This window comes from Columba livia, chromosome 1 (assembly GCF_036013475.1).
Source record: "Columba livia isolate bColLiv1 breed racing homer chromosome 1, bColLiv1.pat.W.v2, whole genome shotgun sequence".
Taxonomy (NCBI): domain Eukaryota; kingdom Metazoa; phylum Chordata; class Aves; order Columbiformes; family Columbidae; genus Columba; species Columba livia.
In genome coordinates this window covers 102,258,993-102,283,583 of record NC_088602.1, presented here as the reverse complement: position 1 = coordinate 102,283,583, position 24,591 = coordinate 102,258,993, and the positions used below count along the sequence as shown (strand labels likewise).

At 35.6% G+C, this 24,591-nt stretch overlaps 1 protein-coding gene across 21 annotated transcripts in view; it reads right to left on the bottom strand.

Annotated features, from left to right (window-relative positions):
- Nucleotides 1–24,591, bottom strand: part of DMD (dystrophin) — a 1,272,535-nt gene that overhangs the window by 714,231 nt on the left and 533,713 nt on the right. For all 21 annotated transcript variants that reach the window (XM_065049958.1, XM_065049956.1, XM_065049960.1 and 18 more), the window contains 7 exons: nucleotides 22,130–22,217; nucleotides 15,161–15,402; nucleotides 13,566–13,746; nucleotides 8,757–8,902; nucleotides 7,604–7,816; nucleotides 3,978–4,091; nucleotides 2,305–2,460 (listed from right to left, as the gene is read on the bottom strand). In XM_065049958.1, the coding sequence (XP_064906030.1) occupies nucleotides 2,305–2,460; nucleotides 3,978–4,091; nucleotides 7,604–7,816; nucleotides 8,757–8,902; nucleotides 13,566–13,746; nucleotides 15,161–15,402; nucleotides 22,130–22,217 (1,140 nt within the window). The remainder of the gene's footprint in view (nucleotides 1–2,304; nucleotides 2,461–3,977; nucleotides 4,092–7,603; nucleotides 7,817–8,756; nucleotides 8,903–13,565; nucleotides 13,747–15,160; nucleotides 15,403–22,129; nucleotides 22,218–24,591) is intronic.

Genomic DNA, 24,591 nt, shown 5'->3' with positions numbered 1-24,591 from the left:
AGTCACAGCACCAGAAGGGAGGGTAATCTCCCATCATGTGGAAAGAGAATCTGAATGCCAACTGTGAGCTCTCACAATTCTATCAACTGCATGTATATCAACCCAAGCTGACTTTTCCAAACTCTTTCACAAAATCCCCATATGCCTAAAGGTGAGCCAGTGAGGAAGAACAAAGGCCTGACTGAAGAGAGGAATTTGGCTGGAATTCAGGGAAAAAAAGAAGAGTTTACGGCCTTTTGAAGAAGGGGCAGGCAAATCAGGAGGACTACAAAGGATGTCACAAGGCTATGCAGGGAGAAAATTAGAAGGGCCAAAGCCCAACTAGAGCTCAATTTGGCTACTGCTGTAGAAGACAATAAAAAAATGTTTCTGTAAGTACATTAACAACAGAAAAAGGGTGAAGGAGAATCTCCATCCTTTAGCAGACATGGGAGGAAACAAAGTGACAAAGGCTGTGTAAAAGACTGAGGTACTCAATGCCTTCTTTGCCTCAGTCTTTAATAGTAAGACCAGTTGTTCTTGGAATACCCAGCCCCCTGAGCTAGAAGACACGGACATGGAACAGAATGAAGCCCTAATAATCCAAGGGGAAATGGTTAGCGACCTGCTGCACCACTTAGACTCACACAAGCTTATTGTACCAGAGGAGAGGGCTGGAAGAAGTGCTCATGAACCCACTTTCAATTATTTGTCAGCAGCCCTGGATAACTGGGCAGGTCCTAGTGCACTGGAGGTTGGCAAGTAGGACATCCATCTACAAGAAAGACTGAAAGGAGGATCCACGGTACTACAGGACTGTCAGTCTGACCTCAGTGCTGGGGGAGGGCATGGATCGGATCAGATCATATTGAGTGGCATCATGTGGCACACACAGGACAACTAAGTGATCAGGGTGAGTCAACACAGGTTTATGAAAGGCAGGTCCTGCTTGACCAACATGATCTTCTTCTGTGACAAAGTGACCCTCTTAGTAGATGAGGGAAATGCTGTGGTGGTTGTTTACCTAGACTTTAGTAAAGCCTTTGACAGCATTTCCCACAGCATTCTCCTGCAGAAATTGGCTGCTCGTGGCTTGGATGGCATTACTCTTTGCTGGGTAAAACACTGGCTGGCTGGCCCAACCCAAAGATTTGTGGTGAATAGATTTGAATTCAGCTGGTGGACAGTCACAAGTGGTGTTCCCTAGGAATCAGAATCGAGACCATTTCTGTTTAATCTCCTTATCAATGATCTGGATGACGGGATCTAGTGTACCATCAGTGAGAGTGTGCAGATGACACCAAGTTGGGTGGGAGTGTTAATCTTCTGGAGGATAGGAAGGCTCTACAGAGAGATTTGGACTGCCTGGATCAATGGGCCAAGGCCAATTGTATGAAGTTCAACAAGGCCAAGTGCGAGGTCCTGTGCTTGGGTCACAACAACCCCAGGCAGCACTGCAGGCTTAGAGAAGAGTGGCTGGAAAGCTGCCTGGCAGAAAGGGATGTGGGAGTGCTGACCAACAGTGGTTAAATATGAGCCAGCAGTGTGTCCAGATGGACAAGAAGGCTAGCAGCATCCTGGCTTTTATCAGGAATAGTGTGGCCAGTAGGTCTGGGGCAGTTGTCATCTCCCTGTACTTGGCACTGGTGAGGCCGCACCTTGAATCCTGTGTTCTGTTTTGGGCCCCTCACTACAAGACAGACATTGAGGTGCTGGAGAGAGTGCAGAGAAGACCGGTGAAGGGGCTGGAGAACAAGTCTGATGAGGAGTGGTTGAGGGAACTGAGAAAAGGAGTGTCTACAACTACTTGAAGGAGGTCCTAGCAAGGTGGGTGTTAGTCTCTTTTCCCAAGTACCAGGTGATAGGACAAGAAGAAATGGCCTCAAGTTGTGCCAGGAGGAATTATTATAAATTCACTGCTTTAGCATGTTATTTCACTTAGAGTAATGGCAAGAAAGTACAACAACACAAAATACAATGCAACAGGTGAAATACAGAACTTGATTTTTTGGCAAATGCTTATATACCAGTTCCAGAAACCTAGTTTTGCAGGAGCCATAAATCACATTGCTATTAAGATCTAAGATACAAGTATATAAATTAGTTATTAAAAATAGTAAGATACTGTATTATAATATGAAGATATATACTTTATATGAATTGCTCACGCTAAATAGAATTTCTAAAACAGAATTTTAATTAATGGGAACCAAATGTGTCTAAACATAGTTTCATTTCTACTTGATATGCATAGAAGGACAAATTCTGCCGATGGGAAATCTGATTATTAATTTAAAATGAACCACCCAGAAGGAGATATCATACCTGTTGGCAAATGTGTTCCCATTGAACATTGAGCTCCTTTAGTTCTGTCTCTATTCTGGAAGCAAATTCTGGCTCTGCTTCACTCTTTATTTTCTTCCCAACCTCATTAACACTGTTCAAACTTGGTTGGATTGTCTGGATATCATTTACTAAAGCCTAAAAGAACAGCAGAATATTGGGTAAGCAGCATTCACACAAAATGTCAGATATACTATCCCTGTCAAAATGTATCTACATGAGATTCTGACATGTCTTTGGTTCAGACCTCTAGTCAATCTACTGACTTACCCATGAAAATAAATTTTAAAAGGATGAGCAGCTGCAATATGGTAAGCTATTCTATATCAGATAACGTTCATTTGCAAAATATGTAACAAAGTTTTAACTGCTATGTATAGACTACATATATACAGATATGTATAGTGTCCTATGTATTATATCTATTACAATGCCTAGATCTTTGATTTACATTTGCGCAAGAGCATCCAATCATCATGGTGGAAAAGTATTTGTGCATCCATCTTATTAACTGTGCCAGTATTACCCTTAGATTGTTAATTCACCTGATAACGGGATCTGAATGGTGATATTCTTTGGTTATGTCTAATTACCAGAATTATATTTTTGTTTTAATATTATTTAAATCCTGAGGTAGTTCTAAATTGCCACCTCAAATTTTATTTCCTAAGGCCTTCTTAAGTGCTGAAGATGTTAAACTGGGCTTCCTACACAGTAGAAAAGGCTGGAAGCATAAACACATAAAAGATGATTAAGATTTTGGTATCTTTACTATATACTTGACAGTAATGGCTAATATTTGTGCAAACTCTTCACAAATTCAGGTGACAAATTCTAAAGGAGTTACATATAACTTACCGCTCCATAGAGACAAGAGATGTCCTATATAATTTATAGTCATTTTTATTTAAATAAGGGGTAAGAGAGAAAGTCTGAGGAGTTCCTAAGTTCTGTAAGATCAATATGTATGTTTCATGATATTTACACATCCTGCCATCACGCTTACAGAACTTGTAAATTCCACTGAACACACAGACAGAGACTATCATAGATTACAAGATTCACTGCTCTTACACACTCTGAGACAGGCAGAAGAATTGTAAACATTGTGATGGAAGTGGCAATACTTCATGATGCTTTAAAACTCTGTTGGGACAAAATCCTGGAACTTGTAAGTTTAGTGGAAAAAAAAAAATGGTTATAACTCACAATACTTACAAGTTCTTTTGGCACAGTCACAAAAGCTTGTAAATCACATGTGAATAATAGACACAGAAAAAGCTCTTCTGGCTTATATTATGCAGTTTATAACAAATACACATGCAAAGTTTGTAAACTCAACAAAGTACATCGTTTTCTGAGGAGGCTACTAGCTTTTTATTTGCTGCAACTACCCTTTTTGATGTTGCACTCCTGCTATAAATGCATAATGATACTGTGAATGTATGCCTCCTCTCTGTATTGAAGTTTCCTGTTTTTTTAACAGAATTTTCCTTTAAACCCAGGAAATGCAGTAGGTTCAAATACATTGCAGAGGACGACCTCCTTACAACATTAATTTATTTTTAGGAAAACTAATCATTTGTGCAATTTCTGTATAAGCTAGGCTTATAGAGAAGAACTGAATAATTGTCAAGCAGGCAGGTAATACTCACTGTACATTGATCAAGTTGCTTTTCCAGTGCTTCTGAATCACCAAGGGCAGGCCACTCTTCCTTTAGAAAAACATCGACTTCAGCCATCCACTTCTTCAGTGTTTTAGTGTCATTCTGTTTATTAAAAAGACATTTTATTGCATTGCAAAGAACCTGACTGGCAATAGCATAATTCATCCTGGCACTGCAACTAAAACTCAATGCAATGTAATTTCAAGATTATTGAACTATCTGAAAAATACAAACACAGCAAACAAGCAAAACCAATTTTATCTAGGGCTGTCATAGACTCTTCTGCCTGCACTCTGACCATTTCTGCCCAAGCTTAATGTGTCTACAAGCAGGCAACTTTCTGGCTCTCAAGTTTCTGCCTTCCAAATCTCATTTGTGTTTAGATGATGCATGAGTGTTCATTGGTTTCTTGTATGGCTTCAGACTACTCATACTTGGCAATTAATTCAGAGTCACCTATCAAATCCTCCTGTGTTTCAATTTGTGGGTCCCTTTCAACTCAGGAAATTCTATGAATTTAAATTTCAGGCTCCTTTTGGAAATTTCATGTTGTATTGCCTATTTCTCTACCACAACACAACACAGAAAGACTCTCTTACTACTCCGAATGAAAAAAAAAAAAAAAAAAAAAAAAGAAAAACCAAAGAACCAGTACTGAAACAGTAATTGAAACAGATTTACTTCAGAAACTAAAATAATGTAATGATTCAATGAATCATTTCAGATAAGGATTCTCAATTACTGTCTCTAGCAGCAGAGTATTTGTAATCAGTAATATCAGTAATATGCTTTTGCTGAATGCAAAGTTGAATTAAAGCACTAAAAAGGACAGTCCATAAGAATACAGGCTGTGGCCTAAAATGTGTACAAAAATGCCTTAGCAGCTATTACAAGACAGGTAACCAAAGGGAACATTTTCCAAATGTGCTTGATATATTTAATAACAGCAGGCTAACATGGAAAATGAACTGAATTAATAAGAATAATCATACAGAAATTATCCTTGTATTTCAGAATGGCAATTAACAAAACACCGTTGAAGTGTCTACTGTGCATTCCATTATCATTGAGTAAAAATAGTTCAGAATCATATCTCATGATGACACCTTAATACCATTAAACGAATACTTTAAGCATAGTTCATTAATGCTGCAAAATATAGATCTGATGGGATTTACAGTCTCCAGTTAACGATGAAGATCAAGTGTATGACTTGCATTTTGAATCAGACTGTAAATGCATTTTATTTGTCAACACTGATTTCCTTCATAATTCTTCCATAAATTGCGACAGAGAAAACAATTGTCTGGAAGAAAAATCATTCAAGGAGTTGAAAAGACAATGATTTTTGTATTAACTGTGTACTACAGTGACTTCAGCAATAAATATAAAGGCTAAGATTTGTATGCAACAATAGTTCACATAGCTTCAAAAATATGTGTTCTACAGAGCGTGGTCACGATGTTCAGAACTTTCTGCTTTTAAGAGCAGTGAGGGAACCTGTAAACCTCTACCCAGAAAATTCACGGGGGAAAAAAAAGACAAATATTTGAATTTCTCAAGCAAAGTATATTGCTCTGTTTTGTGCAATTGCAAATATTTAATTATATTATTGACAAAACCACTTTTCAGTTTTCGTATTTATATCAGGTTTATGTGGCAAGGTTTTGGCAGCAAGGGTGACCTCTTAGAGGAGAGGTCAGGTGCTGCCTCTGTGCTGGGTACAGGCAGTACCAGCTGCCTCCAATGGACCCGTCACAGGACACAGCTGACCCCATGGTCACTAGTGATGACTCTGTGATAATACAATTAAGAAAGGTCAAAACCACCAGATAGACAAGGGAGGAAAGAAGTGAGAAACAGCTCTGCAGATGCCAAGGTAAGTGAAGAAAGGAGGAGAGGAGGTGCTTCAGCTGCCAGAGCAGAGATTCCTCTGCAGCCTGTGGTGATGCAGGCTGTCCTCCTACATACCATGGAGGTCCATGGTAGAGCAGATACCCACTCTGCCACCCGTGGAGGAACCCTGTGTCCGAGCAGCTGGATGTGCCCTAAAGGAAGCTGCATCCCATGGAGAGCTCACACAGGAGCAGATGTTTCCTGAAGCACTGCAGAGTATGGGAGGGCCCAGGCTGGAGAAGGAGAAAGGAGTGAGGAGGAAGTGGCAGAGAGGAGCTGGTATGGACCGATTGCAGTCCTTGTTCCTCATCCCCCTGGACCCCTTGGTGGGAGATGAGATGAGAGTGAAGCAATAGAGCACTGCCTAGTAGAAAGAGGAAGGGAGGAAGGTGTTGTCCTATTTGTTTTTTTGTTGTTGTTGGTTTTGGTTTGGTTGGTTGTTTTTTTTTTTTCTGTTTTTCACTACCCAAATCTATTTTCATTGGCAATAAATGAAATCAGTTTTACCCAAGTTGTTTCTGTTTTGTCAGTGATGGTAACTGGTAAGCAATCTCCTTGTCTTTATCTCAATCCAAGAGTTCTTCTATCCCATTTTCTCCCTCTGTCCTGCTGAGAACAGGGACTGAGAGAGCAGCTGGGAGGGCATCTGGCTGCTGGCCAAGGTTATCCCACCATGTCTTTAAACTGCATTCCAAGCTAAATTATAAATGGTACTGATAAAATGTTTCCCCCTTTTTCTGTCCATTTTGCTTATGTAAAAACTGATCAAGAGTAACAAAATAATGAGTACTTTTTTATTCTTTTTTCCTACACAAGCAGAGGTGAAAGAATAATTTGACAAAAAAAAAAAATAAATCCTGATCAGATAACTCTATTGAATTAGACCTGTATTATAATTCACAATGTGGAGCTAATTATGTATAATGTTTTAATACCAGCAAACTGAAGCCAAGGACAAAAATATTTCATGTTACAAATAGAAGAAATACAGAGAGACAATACTGAGAAGAAACACACTGTGAGAACACAGCTTTGAGTACAGCTGCAGGACCTCCACCTTCAGAACTTTCTTTGTGATATCTCCCATGAGAATGCAAGTGTTTGTTTGTGGGGGGGCAGGAGAGTAAAAGCATATTAAAAACCACGAAAATACTTCCTCAATTTTTGTGATTGGTTAATCTGAGTTCATCTGAAACCTGTTCCCTGAAGTTATATAGAAATAGAACAGGAATATGTTAAAAATGGACATATTTTAAACCTTACAACATCTAAGTCACAGACATGCTCTGTAATGCTGATACATGTGATTTAAAAATAAGTATAAATAGGAGATCCTCACAATAAGAGAAACACTCCAAACACCTGAAATTCACACAACTGTGTAAGTAATGCACATTCCTCCTTTCTGGCAACTACCACATTACAAAGTACTTCAATCATGTAAGTTAATCCTTTAAAGTCAGTATGGTTAGAGCTACTTCAGCTGCATGAAAGAGAATTTCAGCTACATTGGAAAAGTAAACAGAGGAATATTAGTAGTAATTTCACTGAAATCAAAGTTAAGTTTTGCCATTGAAACAACACAGGCAGAAACAGTCACAAAATCAGGATTCAAAGTAAAATCTTGGACCCATCGAAATCAAGTGAAATGCATGCTGTGCCATTCTCATGGCCACAAGCTACCGCATAGTAGAGGAGTCTGAAAAAGTTTATTTAACCTGGAATCGCTGGAGTTTAGTCATACGCTCCTCAAGTTTCTGGCAATGTTCCACCAGCTGCGCTGATAATTTCTTCCAGCGGCCAACGATCACCTCAATTTCCGATCTATATTTCTGGCTGACTTCTGCAGGGGCTTTCCTGGACATGTCTTCCACAGTTGTGCTGAGATAGTTCAGGCCTTTTTGCTGCTCTTGCAGAGAGCTTTGCAGAGCCTATGAATAAGAAGCAGATAGTATCCTGATTAATGTGTTGGGTAATTCTCTCTGTTTCACAAAGGTAGGTGAGACTGCTGAAGAAAGAACTGAAAACTAAAAATGTAGGTCACCTTTGCTAAAACATCCAATGACATAGTCTACTGAGAAATTTTGAATTGCTTTGCTCACACAAACTACAAAGTAGAATTTTTAGTTGAACTGAGAATATAACCAGCAGTGTTTATACTTGTTAATAGAGGTTAGCCACATACACTTCACTAATTCAAGATAGGAATTTACTACGGCTCTAATGATTACACTTTCAAAAGAATCAGACTATACATAAAAGAAAACAATAAATTTGGAACTGCTTCTTAGATATAAAGTTTTTGATAAGTTCTCCTCCAAACTTTTGCCCAAATTTGCTGCATCTAACTTTTTTTTCCTATATTCTACATTTTTTTTTCTGCATATGCATTGCTAGTTGCATCAAATGACATGCTGATTAGCCATCCAATAGTAGAACAATAACAAACATTGAAATGCAGGAAAAGTTTGTACTCACTGGCAAAACTTATTCCACAACAGGAAATCTGACAAAGCACATGCTGCATTTTGCAAATCACAGTTGTTTCCATGGTAGCACTGGAAATTGAAACGAGCTAAATCTATACTTAATTGCCAGATCTATTCTCAAAGGGATATTTTATATACATATCATAGGGAAAAACAAAGTCTTTTTTTTTTAACATGTTTGATATCTTATAAAATTCGTTTTAACAGTGAAGAACACTCTCACTCCTTTAGGTATCAGATTAAGTATCTACCATCTGCTGAAGCCCTTGGCTTGGTGTAGTTTACTCAAGATATGTAAGATCAGCAAGCTCATGCCGACTTTGCATTCAGTTCCTCTCAACTTTTCATCCGAGATGTTTGCTCCCACAGCCTGACCACTCACCTTGAGCTCCTTGAGTCTCTGCTCCATGATTTCATATTCAGCAACTGCAACCTGAGGCATGGAGAGTTTGGTTTCTGACTGCTGGATCCACACAAGTATAGTGGTCATTGTCTCTCTGTAGCGTTCAGGAGGCAAACTGTCAAAAACTGCATTCCACAGGGAAGAAAAAGGGAAGACATACAATAATTTTGTGCTTCATTGTTTGGTTTACTGACATAAATTGTTTGATAAATAGCGAGCCTTACTGAAGTCAATGACTATTTTGCAACCAATTGCATCAGGCCCGGTATGTCCATATGAAAATTTTCCAAAAATTGTGGAAAGATACAATTTTTGAGGAATGAATGCACTCATTCTAATGTTTTCGCTATCCCTGTCATTTTATCAGTTGTGTGTCATTTGACTGTCTTGTTACAGATCACATGACAACTTATATGGCAAAGACAACTAGTTTAAATTTGTGTTTAGAAAACAACAAACTAACCATCGCACTTAACCAAAAATCTAATTTCAGAAATGCAGTAAAAAACAGCATTCCCTTTTATGACCCATGTGTGTGTTTAATGTTTCTGTTCAAGTAAAATGTTCTGTTTAAGACATCTGTTAAAAACTTAGAAAATTAATCTTTCTTCTGCATTAAAGTTGAACTTTATTGCACTGTGCTTATTGCGCCAACATTACAGCTGCTGTAAATAAACAACATCTGGCACACGCATGAGCAACTCATTAGCAGAGATACTCCCTCTGCCCTCAATAACAGTTGTCTCTATACTCATTGAGAAAAGTAAAGACAAATAGCATGTCTGGTTGGAAATGAAACATTTCCAACTTGTACCACATAATAATGAAGTATTTAAAAGCTAAAATAAATGTGACACCTGTTTGTATTTCCTGTATGTCTCTGGTGTTTCAGAAGAAACTGTACTGAGAAATTATATAATTGTCCAAAAAGTAATTTTGATTAATAACATGGCTGATGTTTTTAAGTGCAAGCTTGCTTACATCCTCATACAGCCATGTTTGGCAGAACTCACTTCAGATTTTAACCTAATTTTTTAGTTGATCAGCAGAATGCTACTTGAAAAAAAAAACCTTCTACTTTCAGTTAGACATCATAACAACATAGCAAAATCAGGGCAATTCAAGCTCTCTCTCTCTCTTGTGGAGTATGCACATTGTATGGTATACTTTCCTCTTATAAAATTCTTGGCTGATCAGATTTACCACATACATCTAGGGATTTATAAAGCATAGGACTTTCCCTTGTGATCTGTTTTCTCTACGCAGAAAGCAATAGTAATACATGCTTGGAAACACAGAAAGCAAGCATTTTCCATCTTATCAAATAGCATTTAAAATATTTTTATTTCCTTAATGAGATGTACATTGTCTTTGACTCATTTAATCCAAACAATTCCTACATAGAATAGAGCATGCATTTAAACACATCACCACAAATGAATAGAGATATTATTTCAAGAGCTCGGATATGTTAAAGCGGTATACAACTCTTAATCTGCAGTTTCATTTAGAAATCTGAGACTAAGTTCAATATTGTTATGCAATGTTTGACTTCTATAAATAATTTTATCCTTTAAATGAAAAACAAATCTTAGGACTAAGGTATGACTTCAGGCAGCTATATAAAATAATAGCTATTTTCAGTAGTAGAGACAAGTATCGTGGAACAGGTAAAACACAAGATTTGTTGTTACAGCAAACTCCACCAAAATGCATGAAGTGCTTATCCTGAAAGTTTGCCAACAATAATAATTTTAAAGCCATCCAAACACTGCAAACATTTTGTCCAATTTTAACAAATTATGTTCTCTACTCTTTGAAGGACTAAATAAGAGCTGAAGTGGGATCACAGATGTTGATTTAATCAAGCTAGTGACTTTCTGATTTCATTATTAAATATTCCATTTAAAAGCTGTTTTAAGTCAGTGAAACAATAGTTTTCCTATTTCACTTCTACAGATCACTAGCAGTGAAATACTACTTTCCAATGCCTTTCACCTAGCTACAGTTCTTGGGGCTTAGGTGTGGGTTTGTTTTGTTTTGGGGGGAGAGTTGTTTGCTTTTTTTTTTTTTTCCTGACAATCTGTCAACGTTTCATCCACAAGGATGCGTATTTTACATATATTAACATCTTTTTGGACAGCATTCAAGAAGAGTCTATATTGCTTTTGCAACTCATGATGTCAATGGTGAGAATTCAGTCAAACAGTGGGATCCACGTTACCTAATTTTAGTTGTCTAAATAATCTAAGGCATTTATGGTCTCTCTGTAGGCAGCGTACATCTCTAATTTCCCTGTGCTGATAACATGAAGACACATCCAGACCTGTTCATTTTTATCCTAAAATTTACTTTGTGATACTAATGTTAGTGGATTAAAATCCTTAAGATAAACACAATGCATTAATATGGATTCTACTTTATTATATGAAAGACTGAATTGGTAGTCAAAAAGACATAGCATGTCCACAAACGAAGCAATAGCTGAACTAGACTCATGACAGAACCATATAACAAAATATCACTGTGAAAAATCAGAATACTGTTCCCAACCCATAACAGGAAAATGCTGCTGGATTAATCTATTCCACTAATAGAGAATACATTTTGATGTGACCAATGTTACAAACCTTGAGAACTGAAAGGCAAACACATTTACAGTTGCATATTTATTTTAGAGAAAGTGCTTAAATTTGCAAATACCACATGCAGATAGACATTTGTTTAGCATATATTTTTAATAAGTAGAAATATTTAAACCTGTGAAAATAGCTTTCCAAATAAGTAAAACACATCCTCTCACTTTTCCTTCCAGCCTTTTTTTTGTGAACAGATTTCCCAGCCAAAATTATTTTCCCAAATCAGAAACGAAATGAGAATACAATTATCTCAACAGCTATCAAATGACATCGGATATGTTGCAATGGGTACCTCCTACAGCCAGGACAAATCCTATGATTGTGACAGAAGAAGAAAGGCAATGAATATAATCTATGGGATCATTTCAGTAAAGAATTATTCCCTTAAATGAATGAACTAGATTGAATCGCGTGTATTTCCCATAAAAAATCTCAGTAGTAACTGTGTTGTTTAAAACCATGGTGGTTTTCACACAACTGTGTTTTGCTTATTTTGTAATTCAAATATTTGAAGCTGTTCATCCGTCTTTATATTGATACCTTCACGAAATCTGTGATTCCCATCTCCCACATCTTTCAACAGAAATTCTCAAAGTGGAATCGTAAGGAACCTTGTACAAAACATAATTTATGTTCTGCAAGTGCTTTAACACTTTCAGTTATTTTATTTATTAACCTCTTAAAAGAAATAGAAGGGAAGCTCTTCTCCAGTTCTACAAGATCTAATGTCATAATAAATACCTTTTAAAGATACACATTTTTTTAGGTGTTTTTATTTCCTATCCTTATAAATTTTCACCACAGAGGAAAAGGATAAAAGATCCTCCAAAGTATAGGACATTATCACATACACATTCATTTCACAGGTTTCTTTTCCCTTTTGATCTCTATTTAAATAAAATGTAATTACCTGAGGAAATGAATGCAACAGAAAAATTAAATGACTTACATATTACTTATTATTTTAATATTTTCTTACAAACATCCCAGATATATCTTCAACTCAAAAGGCACCTTCAAAGAAAGCTAAGCCAATTTTATCACTCAAAACCTAACAATTAATATTATTGCTACTAAATCATAGTTTAGGTCTTAAGAAAAAATTGCAGCTCTGAAATGGATAGAATGCTTGCTTACGTTTTTTTTCTTCTACAGGTGTACTATGATTGGTGAAAGACCATTGTAAGTATCATAACAATTTTGCTGTTGGTATGGCACATTTACATTTTATTTCTTCACTTCTCCTATGCACCATCACCTCTTCCATTTGCATGTGTGTGCATGTGTGAAATAACCACAGCAGCACAATAATGCAGTTGTGGATGAAAAACAAATCAAAATCTCTTCACGAAAGAATTTAGGAGGAATACTATAAAGATCCACTAGAAGGAGCTAGCATTATGTCTGGTTTCAAAACAGTGCACTCACTCACAGATATCATTGGTTTAAGGGGCAAATAATCTCTTTGCTGGTGAGAAAAAATAAATTTATATTTTTATCCTATACTTTATTTTTTAATTTCATAATCAAACACAGAAAGGGTACAGTAGTCACTAGCATGCTACATATCTTCAATAAGAAATAAAGTCAACTTTCTCTTTTGGTAGAACCTTTTCCCTCTCTTGAAAAATGTGTTTTATTACAAATATTGTAAATAATGTCATAACTAGCAGTCATATATTCTGTGTTACAAAACCAGAATATTTTATCACATGATGAAAAACTAGATAACCTAAAGCAGTTTCTATCTTTGATTGGCTTTATGGAGTTACATTTCTATTCTAAGAAAATTTAAGCAGATTCTCTCCTGCACATGAAGTCTCTCTCCTCTCTACTGACAGACATAGACAACCCCACCTCATAATCTGAGTAAACATAAAAAGCTTTACGTTGCTAAAACATATCAATAGATCTGTCCATAAATATGCTAACAAGAGATTTGATGGTAGAACTACATTGAGTATAATCTTTGCCTCTGAGTACTGCACTGATAATTTCTGAAAGACTGACTCAATCGCAAAAAAGACCACCTAATTCATACTACTGGTTTAGCATGAGAAAAGCAAATACTAAAGTAGGAAAGCAAAATATAGACACGCATTCTTTGCATGCTAGTCAGGTAAATTGACTTCTTGTCATGAACACTTACTGGTCTGTAGCTGCTTTTCTCTGGCATTCATGTCAGCAAGTATTTGTTTGAAATGGCTGGTAAAAGCAGCAAGGTCAGCATCCAGAAACACCGGCCCTTGTTCTTTCTCTTTGAGCACCTGACTTTGAGCCTTTAGCCTTTCAATTTGGGGCTGAAGGGTTGACATTCGGATGATTTCATCCTGCATGTTTGAACAAAAACATCAAGATAAAGCTGGCCAACAAATGAAATCGCTAGTGCCACGAAATCAGTGCTGTTTCAACGCACATTACACAACTGTTTTGCTTCCCACTACACCAGTTACTGTAAGAACAAATTCAACTTTTTAAACAGTTTCTTACAATTGATACCCCTGCTCCCAATATGATTTTCTTACCATTATTTTAAGTCACTTTCAAATGACATTATCACATTAGTAGTGTAACGTTCGAAGAAAACAAGATAGAGAGTACATTAAAAATCCATGCCTGAGAAGCATCCTTTTCACATTGAGCTGGGGAGATAAAACTTCTTCATTTCCCATAATCCTGGACCCAGCTCTATTAGATTATGTGCAGGCTAAATAACATGAAGTAAAAAAAGGTGAAGATGTACAGTGATTTCTAGCAGCCCCACAGTAACACACTATAGGTTGAGGTCATGCTATTATACCTTCAGGAGACCTTGTGCACACTATGACGCTTGCAACCACTAAACAAAAATAAATGAGGAAAGTAAACCAAGTGTAGAGTTCATAGTAGAGCTGCTCTAACAGAAGCTTTCTTCAAGAAAACTGAGAAGCCCTGTAACCACAATGACAGCTTGGAAATGCCTAAAAATAGAATAGCATAGATCTAAATTGGAGGTTCAAACATTATTTTCAGTTTGAGAGCTTTTGGAACCTGGCATTTCATAAAGTAAACTTCTACAAGTACGGTATGCAATTTATAATTTATTACTACATCTCAATAGATTCCTGTCAAAAAATATTAGCTTGTAAGTAATCCCCACCCACAGAGCTATCTGCAGTTTGAGAAGCAAATCTCTATTATGATGCAGCAAACCAACAAAAATATTTAGGGACAATAAGACGTGAATTGGTGTGACCATTTTTGTACAACTATTGTAATTAATTCTGTCATATGATTACAGAGGAATATTTTTTCATTAGACTACATAATCCACTCTGCATGAAAATATAGGGCATATAACAATTAAAGTGGTCTGCAATGGCAGAACTTTGGACTTGACCATGAAGACAATTTTCTGGCCCAGATTCTTATGAGAACAAAAGACTCAGATTCCGATAGGGAAGAAAAAGGAAAAAAAAAAAAAAATAAGAGTTTAAGGGTATAGTTACCTAACTTTAGGTATCTGAGTATCTTATTAACAAAATATGTGGGGCAGTTTTAGATATCCATAAGCTAGGTTGCATTGCCTCTTTATTTCTTTACAAGTCTTTTGTTTCCTTGATTAAATAATTTCAATAATTACCTCAGAAAGATAAGGAGTCCATTTTCCACTTTTATATGGATATAGCGTAGGTCATAATCTGGCCCACTATTGGAACATCTATGAATACAACATTACAAAAAACTTGGAGAAGAATCCCTAACCTTGCATTTTTCCAACTGAGCTTTCACCGTAGCAGGATCTGTTGCTGGTGCGGGTTGTGTTTTCAGCCAGTTTTCTGCAGTAATTGCTGTCTGCTCCAGTTGCTGCAGCTGGGAGTAGAAGTCAATGATGTTATTTTGGTACTCCAGCCATGCCACTCTTTCACTCAGCAACTGACAGAACTCAATCCAGCGGCTCTTCAGCTGCTCTGAGGCTTGTCTAATGTTGTCAGCATTCAGACCCTCTAGGAAGAAAACAAGAGAAGTTCAACACTTAAATAAGTCACAAATTTAAAAAAAAAAAAAAAAAAGTAAAATAATTTAACAATTCAATTTCTGCATTTGAGAGCTCATAAATCCAATTAATGATATATCATCAAATAGCAGTCTTGAACATACAGATGTTACACATTAGTGGAGAGAGCTTTTCAAAAATATTTTAGGTTGCTGCCAGGGTACTTTTGTTGCTATGGGAATGAATTATAAAGTGCATTATAGTAAAAGAATGGGAATAAAGCAGAAAGTAGAGATATAATACATAAAGCTAATTAAAACTGCTGTAAGAAATAAGAAAATGCCTGACAGCTGGGTTTCGAAAACTCTGTCTGGACTGTAATTAGATTTTAATGTACAAGACTGTTTTGTGTGTGTGGTTTGTTTTTATTATTTATTTTTATTTTATTTTGTTTTGTTGTTGTTGTTTCTCGTTAGTTTTGGTTTAGTTTGGTTTTTTCTTTTTTCAAAAAAAAGACCAATTCAAATGAATGGGAACTATATTCCACAGCTATTTTGATGTTTCTGATAATACAGTTCTTAAATTTTACATTATATGTTATTTTAGAAATATCATAAGCACTGAGGAATAAACATATGACCTGATCAAACCTCCATCTAGGCCATTTCCCTGTATCCAGCAACAATGATCAGCAGACGCTGAGCCAAGAAACCAGAGATGACACTTGTCTATAGTTATTTTCAGCCAGGGTTTGGTTTCTCTGATCTAGTTTGCCTATTTCTGTCTATTGTTTAATAATCATACTTAAAGTTCATAAAAGAAAACTGATGTTACTTATTACAGACAAAGCAATTATTTAGAATTAGTTAAAGGTGAAGGAACTCTGAATATGCTGTGAAGAAAGCAAGGCAAGACATATTGAAAATAAGCCAAGGGGTCTTACAATAAGATCCTTTATAGTTATTCCAAAACCTGAAATCAAGTTGAGTTCAAAATAATATCAACTTAAGCATCTCCTTTATTTTTCAGAGGAAGTTTAAATGTAATCCCTAAACTTTTTTTACTGGCATGACATGTAATGACACACATATCAATAGGAACTATATTGATTTCAATATTAATAAATTTTCAGTCCATTGAGTAATGCTATATGCTTAAGGATATTTTTAATAACATGGTCACTTAGTCATACACTACTTAACTAGTAAAACAGAAGCTGCATTTTTGTCAGATCAAGCAAATTTAGGGTGTTTTTCTATTTCTCAAAAAACAAGTTTAATAGCAAATGAGACAAAAGCCTTCAGTGCTATATTTTCATTATGTTTGATATGTTGTTAATATGGTTTATCTTATTTGCAGACTGTACTCCAAATTTCCAGAAAAAATTCTTTATCAAGGATAGGAAATAGAAAGTTCATGTGCCGTTTTTGAAGCTAGGACATAGGAAACATAGTGCTAATGACAGCTAAATGCCTCAAGTAATAAAAGTACTTTATTTATTGTAATAAAATTTTCTAAGGAATCGCTATAATGCATGCTATATGGTAAGCTGCACTAAATGATAATTTGGGATCATGTCTGTTGTGGTGAAGCACAGATCTCTGGCAAATCCTATTCTGGATTCAGGTCAGGGCTATTCCATCAGGAGTCACTTGGAAACAGACTGTGCTGTACCTGATAGCAGTTCCCTGGACATGTTCTGCTTCTAGGATGTTGCCCTAGCCAAGTAAATTGTACGCGATTTCAAAAATTACAAGCAAAAATGTGGAAAGATAGGAAGCTCAGTACTACTGGGAGGTAATGGCAACTGTCGCAGCTGGAGCGGCTATACCTACACATTATATTCTGGAAATCAGATGGCACAGTTTGGCTGAGCAAGGATATAAAACGAATTTTAAAACATGAAGAGGTGAACAGTCTTTTGACACATCTTAATATTATAAAATCCCACAGTGATCTGGTCTTTTGTGTGCATGTGTTGGCATCCAGAGATGTGGTATGAATAACTACATTTTCTTAAAGCGTAATGTCTAATGAGCATGCAGTAATATGTGAAGAGGCAACATAAACCTAAATGGCCTAGCATCTCTGAATAACAACAACCAAGGATGACCAGGCACATAGATACTGAATCTTAACAACAGCAAGAACAAACACATAACAGAGAAGACGAGCCTTTAACTATGCTATATTTCAACAATTGCTTCTGTTCTGTTGTGACTTTGGTTATAAAAATGCTGTATACTCATAACAGAGTGCAGCTATCTTTGACACGGTGTTCATGATTACCTCTGAACCTGGAAGACATTGCCTATTAGTTTGGCGGAATACATATTAAAAAGATCACTTTTATTTATTCCTCCTTTTCCCTCTTTTTAGCTGCCACAGTCTCCAAAGTACCCTTAGGCAAGATTATGATTACCATGGGAAGTGCAGTCATGGATTTTCCTTACATAATAATACTTTTCACAGTAATATTTTCTTCAAGGATTCAGAGAGCACTCTATTTCAGATGAAACCTAGATTAATCAGATCCTCTTTTCTTCTTTTCATTCATATGTTCCTCTTAAAATAGCATTTAAGTATGTGAAAATACCCACTATTATTCAATTTTATTTGATTATTTTCTTTAATATCTAAACTTTCATTCTAAATGTTCACAGATGAACAAAGAAATGCCTTTCCTCTTTATGTAATGGAAGGGAACAGTAGAAGATCAGAGTGTGCAGAGCTATGTTTGGTAAAAGATTGCAGATTTGTACCTCTGTTAGACAACACAATGTCCTACTCAAAGGAAGAGCTATCTGAAAATCTCCACAGAATGCATTTTTAAAACTCTTCTAATTCAGACCACTCAGGCAACTCAAAGTTGTCTATCAGATGTTGCTATGGAATTCTAAGAAGGATGCAAGAAAATGGCAATTACTTGCACTTGAAAGCATTTGGACAAATTTGTCATAATTTTGTCTTACTTTGAACAAAGCTTGTCTTCCTTCTCATTGAAAATGATAAACTAATAACTATTTGAGTAGTTGATGCATTGAGGGCATGATTTTAATGTTTATAGTTCTTCATTAAATTGGTGAAAATCAAGTATTTGAAATTTACTTCTAAGATAAGTACTGATTCCTTCCTCATCTTTAGCAACTATAGCAATCACCAACTTCACTTATGTTAGCAAGACATACCAAAAGTTGACAAGCAGGTGAAGAAGCAATATAAACCCCATTCTCTGGTAAAACAATATTATTTTAGTAATAATGGTTCATAATGTTTCATGTTTCATAATCCAAAAGCTTCTGATGTAATCAGTGAATAAATATACTGTACCCAGAGGAAACAGATCATTATCTGAAGTGCATCTATTAATTTTGTTACCTTGTGTACTGTGTGTAACAAAATGTATCTGAATATTTTTAATTGTGCAGCACCTTACATGTAAGTACTCCAGAATTGCCACTTAATGTGAAGTATATCTTATTAAGTTCATTTATCATTTGCTATGGCTCTGTGATAGAATAATATAATATTATCTGTGTTTTTATAGCTTATGACTCATAAGCATATGTGAAATGGTAACTCACGAAACAAAATATTTCTTCCAGAGCACAGTGGCATTTAACAATTACATGTTTTACCACAATAAATTAATTTGCTTTCACTTTAATGCTGCTTATCAGAATTCTCTGACTACTCATTTTGATGCCCTATTTATTTTATTCTAAACTACTATAATAGTCAAGTGTCCACTAAAACTGCTAAAATGCTTCAGTTGTGCATCAACAGGTTTGTTATTCTATTTTAGAATAGAATTTAAAAAGAAAAACAGATTTATTTTTTTTTTCTAGAAACACTGGTGAAAAAGGAGATGCATGTTTAATAAAAATAAGATGGTAATTATCAGACTTCTTTAAAAGCAGGGGCAAGGAGAGGCATAGCACAGCCCATGTAGAAGATGGGTGGTTGGGTAAAGAATCAACCAGCAAAAGCATAAATTATTTCCCCTGTGATGGAAGAAGTCCTTCAAATGGCAATATCCAGACACACTGCTTACAAACACAAGATGAGCTACACTGTGCGAGGTGGCAGATCTTTCCAGTGCAAAGTACTTTTGCTCACAAGTGCTGAAAGCATTGATGTAAGGCAAGAATAGATCTTCTGTGCTAAGGAACAACTAAATGAAACCCTAAATAGAGCAATCCAATTTTCTTTAGAAGTTTAATCTTATTTTTTATTTATTCCCTCTCCTATCACAATAAAGTTAAAAGCAAGAAAATAAATATAAGTGATACAACAATGAAATTCACCACCATTCTGAACTCTTAAATCCACCAGGACTTTTCATCTTTTAATGCTCTTCTTCTGTTACATTCAGAATCTTGTTTACAAATGAAGTGGAAGCACATCTTATATATAAGTAAAGCCAAGAATTTAGTGATAGAATAACTGGGACCTTAAGAGTCTAATCATTATTAGTCCAGATCTAATTGGTACACAATAAGTAAAAAATAACAATGCAGTTAAAATTGTCATGACTTGACTTCACAACTGCTCTATATCACTAGACGTTAAACCACATGTCTCCCACAAATCTATAAAGGCACTTTAATTCCAGTTCTTTCCCATATTACAGAAAAGACTTCCAGCATTAGAAGAGGAAGGTATGTAGGCACATTCAGTTTGCTTTGTTGAACCTTATTTTGGAGATTCAGCAAAGCATTCCTATGCTATGTCCTTTCCTCTTGTTCTTAGTGAATCCAGAAATCTACAGAAACAAATATCAGAGATGAAGACTGCATGTCCCAAAGCAACTTCTGCTCTCTATCACTCACACCTGGTGGTGATTACTGCATTATTTAACCATTTCTTAACTATTCTTCAAACTGCCTTTGCAGCAGTGGAGTAGCTGAAAGTCCCATAAATGTTTAAGGCTTCAAGTCCAGAGGAAAGATTTATCTTTTAAAAGGAGTTGTTTATTCTCTAAAACTATTACAAAAAGGATCTTCAATTTCACAGGCAACTATCCTGTCATCCCTGCTAGAATATTCTTGCTACCAAGCCTATGAAGATATATGGCATGATACAGAGCTCAGAGCAGTTATAGGGAACAGATACTGGCTTACACCCCAACTGGAAGATATGCTTCCTAAAAAAGGTGTGGTTTGGGAGATATTGGAAATATTTATATGTACAACTAGCCACAGTTGAGATCACAACATCTGTAAACCATGAATAAGCATGGACCCATGGACTGAAGGAGGAAAAAGAGAACCTTGAGTTAAAACCACATGAGAATATTTAAGACAGAAAGTTAATCTACTTGGTATTAGACATGGTACATAGTACATTACCGGAAAAGTAATATATAATGTGCTAGTGAGTTCTTCAACTAAAATTGAAATTACCAGAAAGTACTACGTAATCTAAAAAAATTGAAGCTGGAATTCTAGAGGTGCAAATCTGCATTTGGCCAAAGAAGAGTGGGGCACTGCTAAATGTGTCCTACGTAGATTCCATCCAAAATAGCAACCTCAATGTGGCATCACACAAATTTCACATACTGCCTTAAAAGTCCTGTACAACCAGTTCTCCCAGGCAGAAAATATGGCCAAAAAAAAAAAAAAGTCACAATTTTTAATATGATCAGCCATGGAAAACTGCTCAAATTATTTCAAAGAGGGTGCAAATGTTACCAGACTCTCTCCAATCTGTTCTCTGAGCCTAGGAAGGGAACTCTTGCAAGAGTTGTTACAGTAATGATAATTAAATGTGGTCACTTTTAAAACACAACACCTTCATATGTAAGCAAGATAATGTTATGATACCATCAAATTTGTCTAGCTTGGCCAGTTAGTACCTCAAAGAAAGAATGTTTTATTTTTAGCAATTAAATTATTGGTTCTTCATTATTATTGTTATTATACATATATGCTCTGAAGCTCAGTGCATTTAAAATCTATTTTTCTGGTAATCATATGAGTAGGACAGATACTGGCCTGTGTTGCATATTTTATTGGAAAGTTAGACATTCCTTAATATCAAGGACAATGGTATGACTTACAATTTTATTTCCATATACCTTTCTTTAGTTTTATTTTTCCCTTAATGACATCTGAAGTTCAAAAGAATGACATAACAGGTTTGGGGTTTTTTTGAAAAATCAATAATAAAAATTTTTAAAAAAGCTTACAACTAAGTTTTTTTTTCTTAAGACTTGTATAAGCTTTGACATTTATTATCTTTGAAAAGCCAAATGCCAAAAATCTCTTCCAAATCCCAATAGAACGTTATATTTTTCTGTGATACAGAACATTACAGCAATATGTATCTTACAAAACATACATTGTATAAGTCAGAAAGCATTTTTTACAAACTGTTCAGAGTAACACCTTCAGAGCTTTCTAACTCAGATGAGTTAATATATCTTCAAAAGCTTAGCATAGTCAGAAAATAAGATTACAACTTAAGTCTCTGTGCAGAACAGATTGTTAATATACAGTTCATTACTGTGAGCACATTTTACACACATTTCTTTTCATGGTACTAAAGTGGTAAGATTTTTTTTCCTGTTTTTTAATTAACAGATTTAACATTCAGAAATAAAAGAAATATAAAGCAATATTATTTTACTGTTCCATTTAGACAATATTTGCTAATATAATTCTTGTGATAAATATGAACCTGTGCATTTATCAAATCCCTAAGAAGATTATCTAAATCAACTCCCATGTAATTACCATTCACCATCTGTTCCACCAGGGCCTCAGCCGATCTGCTGGCATCTTGCAGTTTTCTGTACTTCTCAGGCTTTTCTCGCTGGATGGCCTGCAGCATGACAGGAAAGGTGAGTATTTCAAAAGAGGGATTTTGAAGTAAAAAAAGTAATTAATCTCAGGGATTTCTGATTTCTCAAGACCATTTAACCTGTCATATTGCCCTGCCAGCCTTCTGTTTCACAATGAAAGCAGCTAGTACCACATACCATCAAGAAGGAAGTCAGTCATAAAGACAAACATATAAACTGAGAATCAGAACACAATAGAGTTGCCAAATAATACACATCAGTATTTTACAGACAAATAAAAGACATACAAATTAACAGCTATTCAAAGCCCAATATTTCAGAATAGAAATATATGTTAAACAAAAATTCCTTGTAGAAGAACAGATTTACTCATTTCTCATGTGGCTCCTATTGATAAAAGCAAGAATTGAGCATGCTAACCAAATCACAGGGTTTCATGGCATACTATATTATTGAATCCATATACCATTTGATTGCTCACTTTTCTGTTGGCCAAAAAAATCCTGTAAAATGCATATTAAAGTAGACATCCACCATACATATATGAGCATATACTTCTTCACTATGAGGGTGGAGAGACACTAGAACAGTGTGCCCAGAGAATCTGTGGATGCCCTGTCCCTGGAAGTGTTCAAGGCCGGGCTGGATGGGGCTTTGAACAACCTGCTCTAGTGGAAGGTGGCCCTGGCCCTGACAAGGGGGTTGGAACTAAATGATCTTTAAGGTCCCTTCCAACCCAAAGCATTCTATGACTCTATGATATATAGCAGACATCTATATATGAGCTACTAGGCAAGAATGAGAGTTAACAGCACAATTAACATAGGTTTTTAGTTAGGTATTGTATCAAATATTCGCAATTCACTTTTCAGTACTGAATAAAATTTTACCCATGTTCAGGCTTGCACTCAGCCTAGCTGGTAATGGCTGGCTGCTAAATTTTCTGAATGTAGTAGGAATCTCAGTTTAGAATTTCATTTTGGGTTGATAGCAATACAGATGGAAAGTAAAATCATTTTAGATATGACAGCCCCTCAGTGCTGTCTCATAATTAATATCGTGAAGTCATTCCATTGATTTGAAATTAATTTAGGCGTATAATCCAGGAGTAATTTAGAAACTCTAAATCAGAAGCCCAAAGAAGCATAGAGCCACAACCAAGTTTCATACCAAAAATAAAACAAACTATAATATCTCTCACAGATCCTGACCAACACAGTCTCCCATAAATCAGAGTCCCTCACTTTATTGCAGCAGATACACACATACAAAAAAGATATTCCACCACAAATCCTACATGATGTATATGTAAAAATAACACACAATTCTGGTTACAGCTTCTCTGGCTAACCCTGCTAGGCTTCCCGATGACCGTGTTTATTTCCACAACAAAGGTGAATTCTGTGTGACTTGACTCTTCAGGGGAAAAGGTTCCTTACAGCTGGAAAGAAACCTCGAGTAGGTGTCTAAGAGTGCATTTAGTAGAATAATCTCATACACTTACAGTTGAAAATGTTATTTTTTAAATAGATTACTGTGCTTAGGAGGAAGTAATATAAACACCTTTGAATAAACTCTCTTAAAAAAACTTCTAAACTGTGATTCTTAAAAGCTCCCCAGAAGACTTTCCTAGGTGAGGAGATGCTCAGAACTTTAAAGAGAGCTTTTCAGTTAAATTCACACATTTCCATAGCCTACTTATAGCCAGCATTCTTTTATGCATAACAAAATGATTAAGCAATAGGCTTTCTAACAATATGCCACAGTTTCTATCAAACACTTTCAATACTATAGTTTTATAAAAGTAAACTATATAAAGGAAGGATATGTAGAGAAGAATTAAGGATGAAAATATTTTGGATTTTATAAACATATATTTAATATACAAATAATTATCACTGAAGGTTTATGAAGATTATCCCAATGAGTTAAACATGATTGTATGAATAAATTATAGTTTTGTAGGTCAATAAAATCTTCTTCCATTCCATTGCACAATCTAAATATTTTCTAAATTAAAAACCAAATAAACATACAAACTTAGTCTATTAATTCTCTGCAGAGCTCCAAAATTTCTTGCATAATCTTAATTAATACTACTCTGTCTATAATGACAGAGAACTCAAAGGAATCATAAAAGCACTAAAATGTACTGAAAATAATTTTACTCTGTCTGTAATACCAGGTGTGTAATTATCATGAATGCAACTGTAGTGAACACAAATGAATCACAAAAAAACCCTCCTAAAATATACTAAAAATTAGCTTTTTGAAATTAAAAAAAAATAAAAAAACGATATTACATCAAAGCTTGTGGAAGTGAACCCTTCAGTGTCCAGTAATATACTATGTGTGCAGAAAAATGTGGAGAAATGTCCACTTCCTGAAAGATTA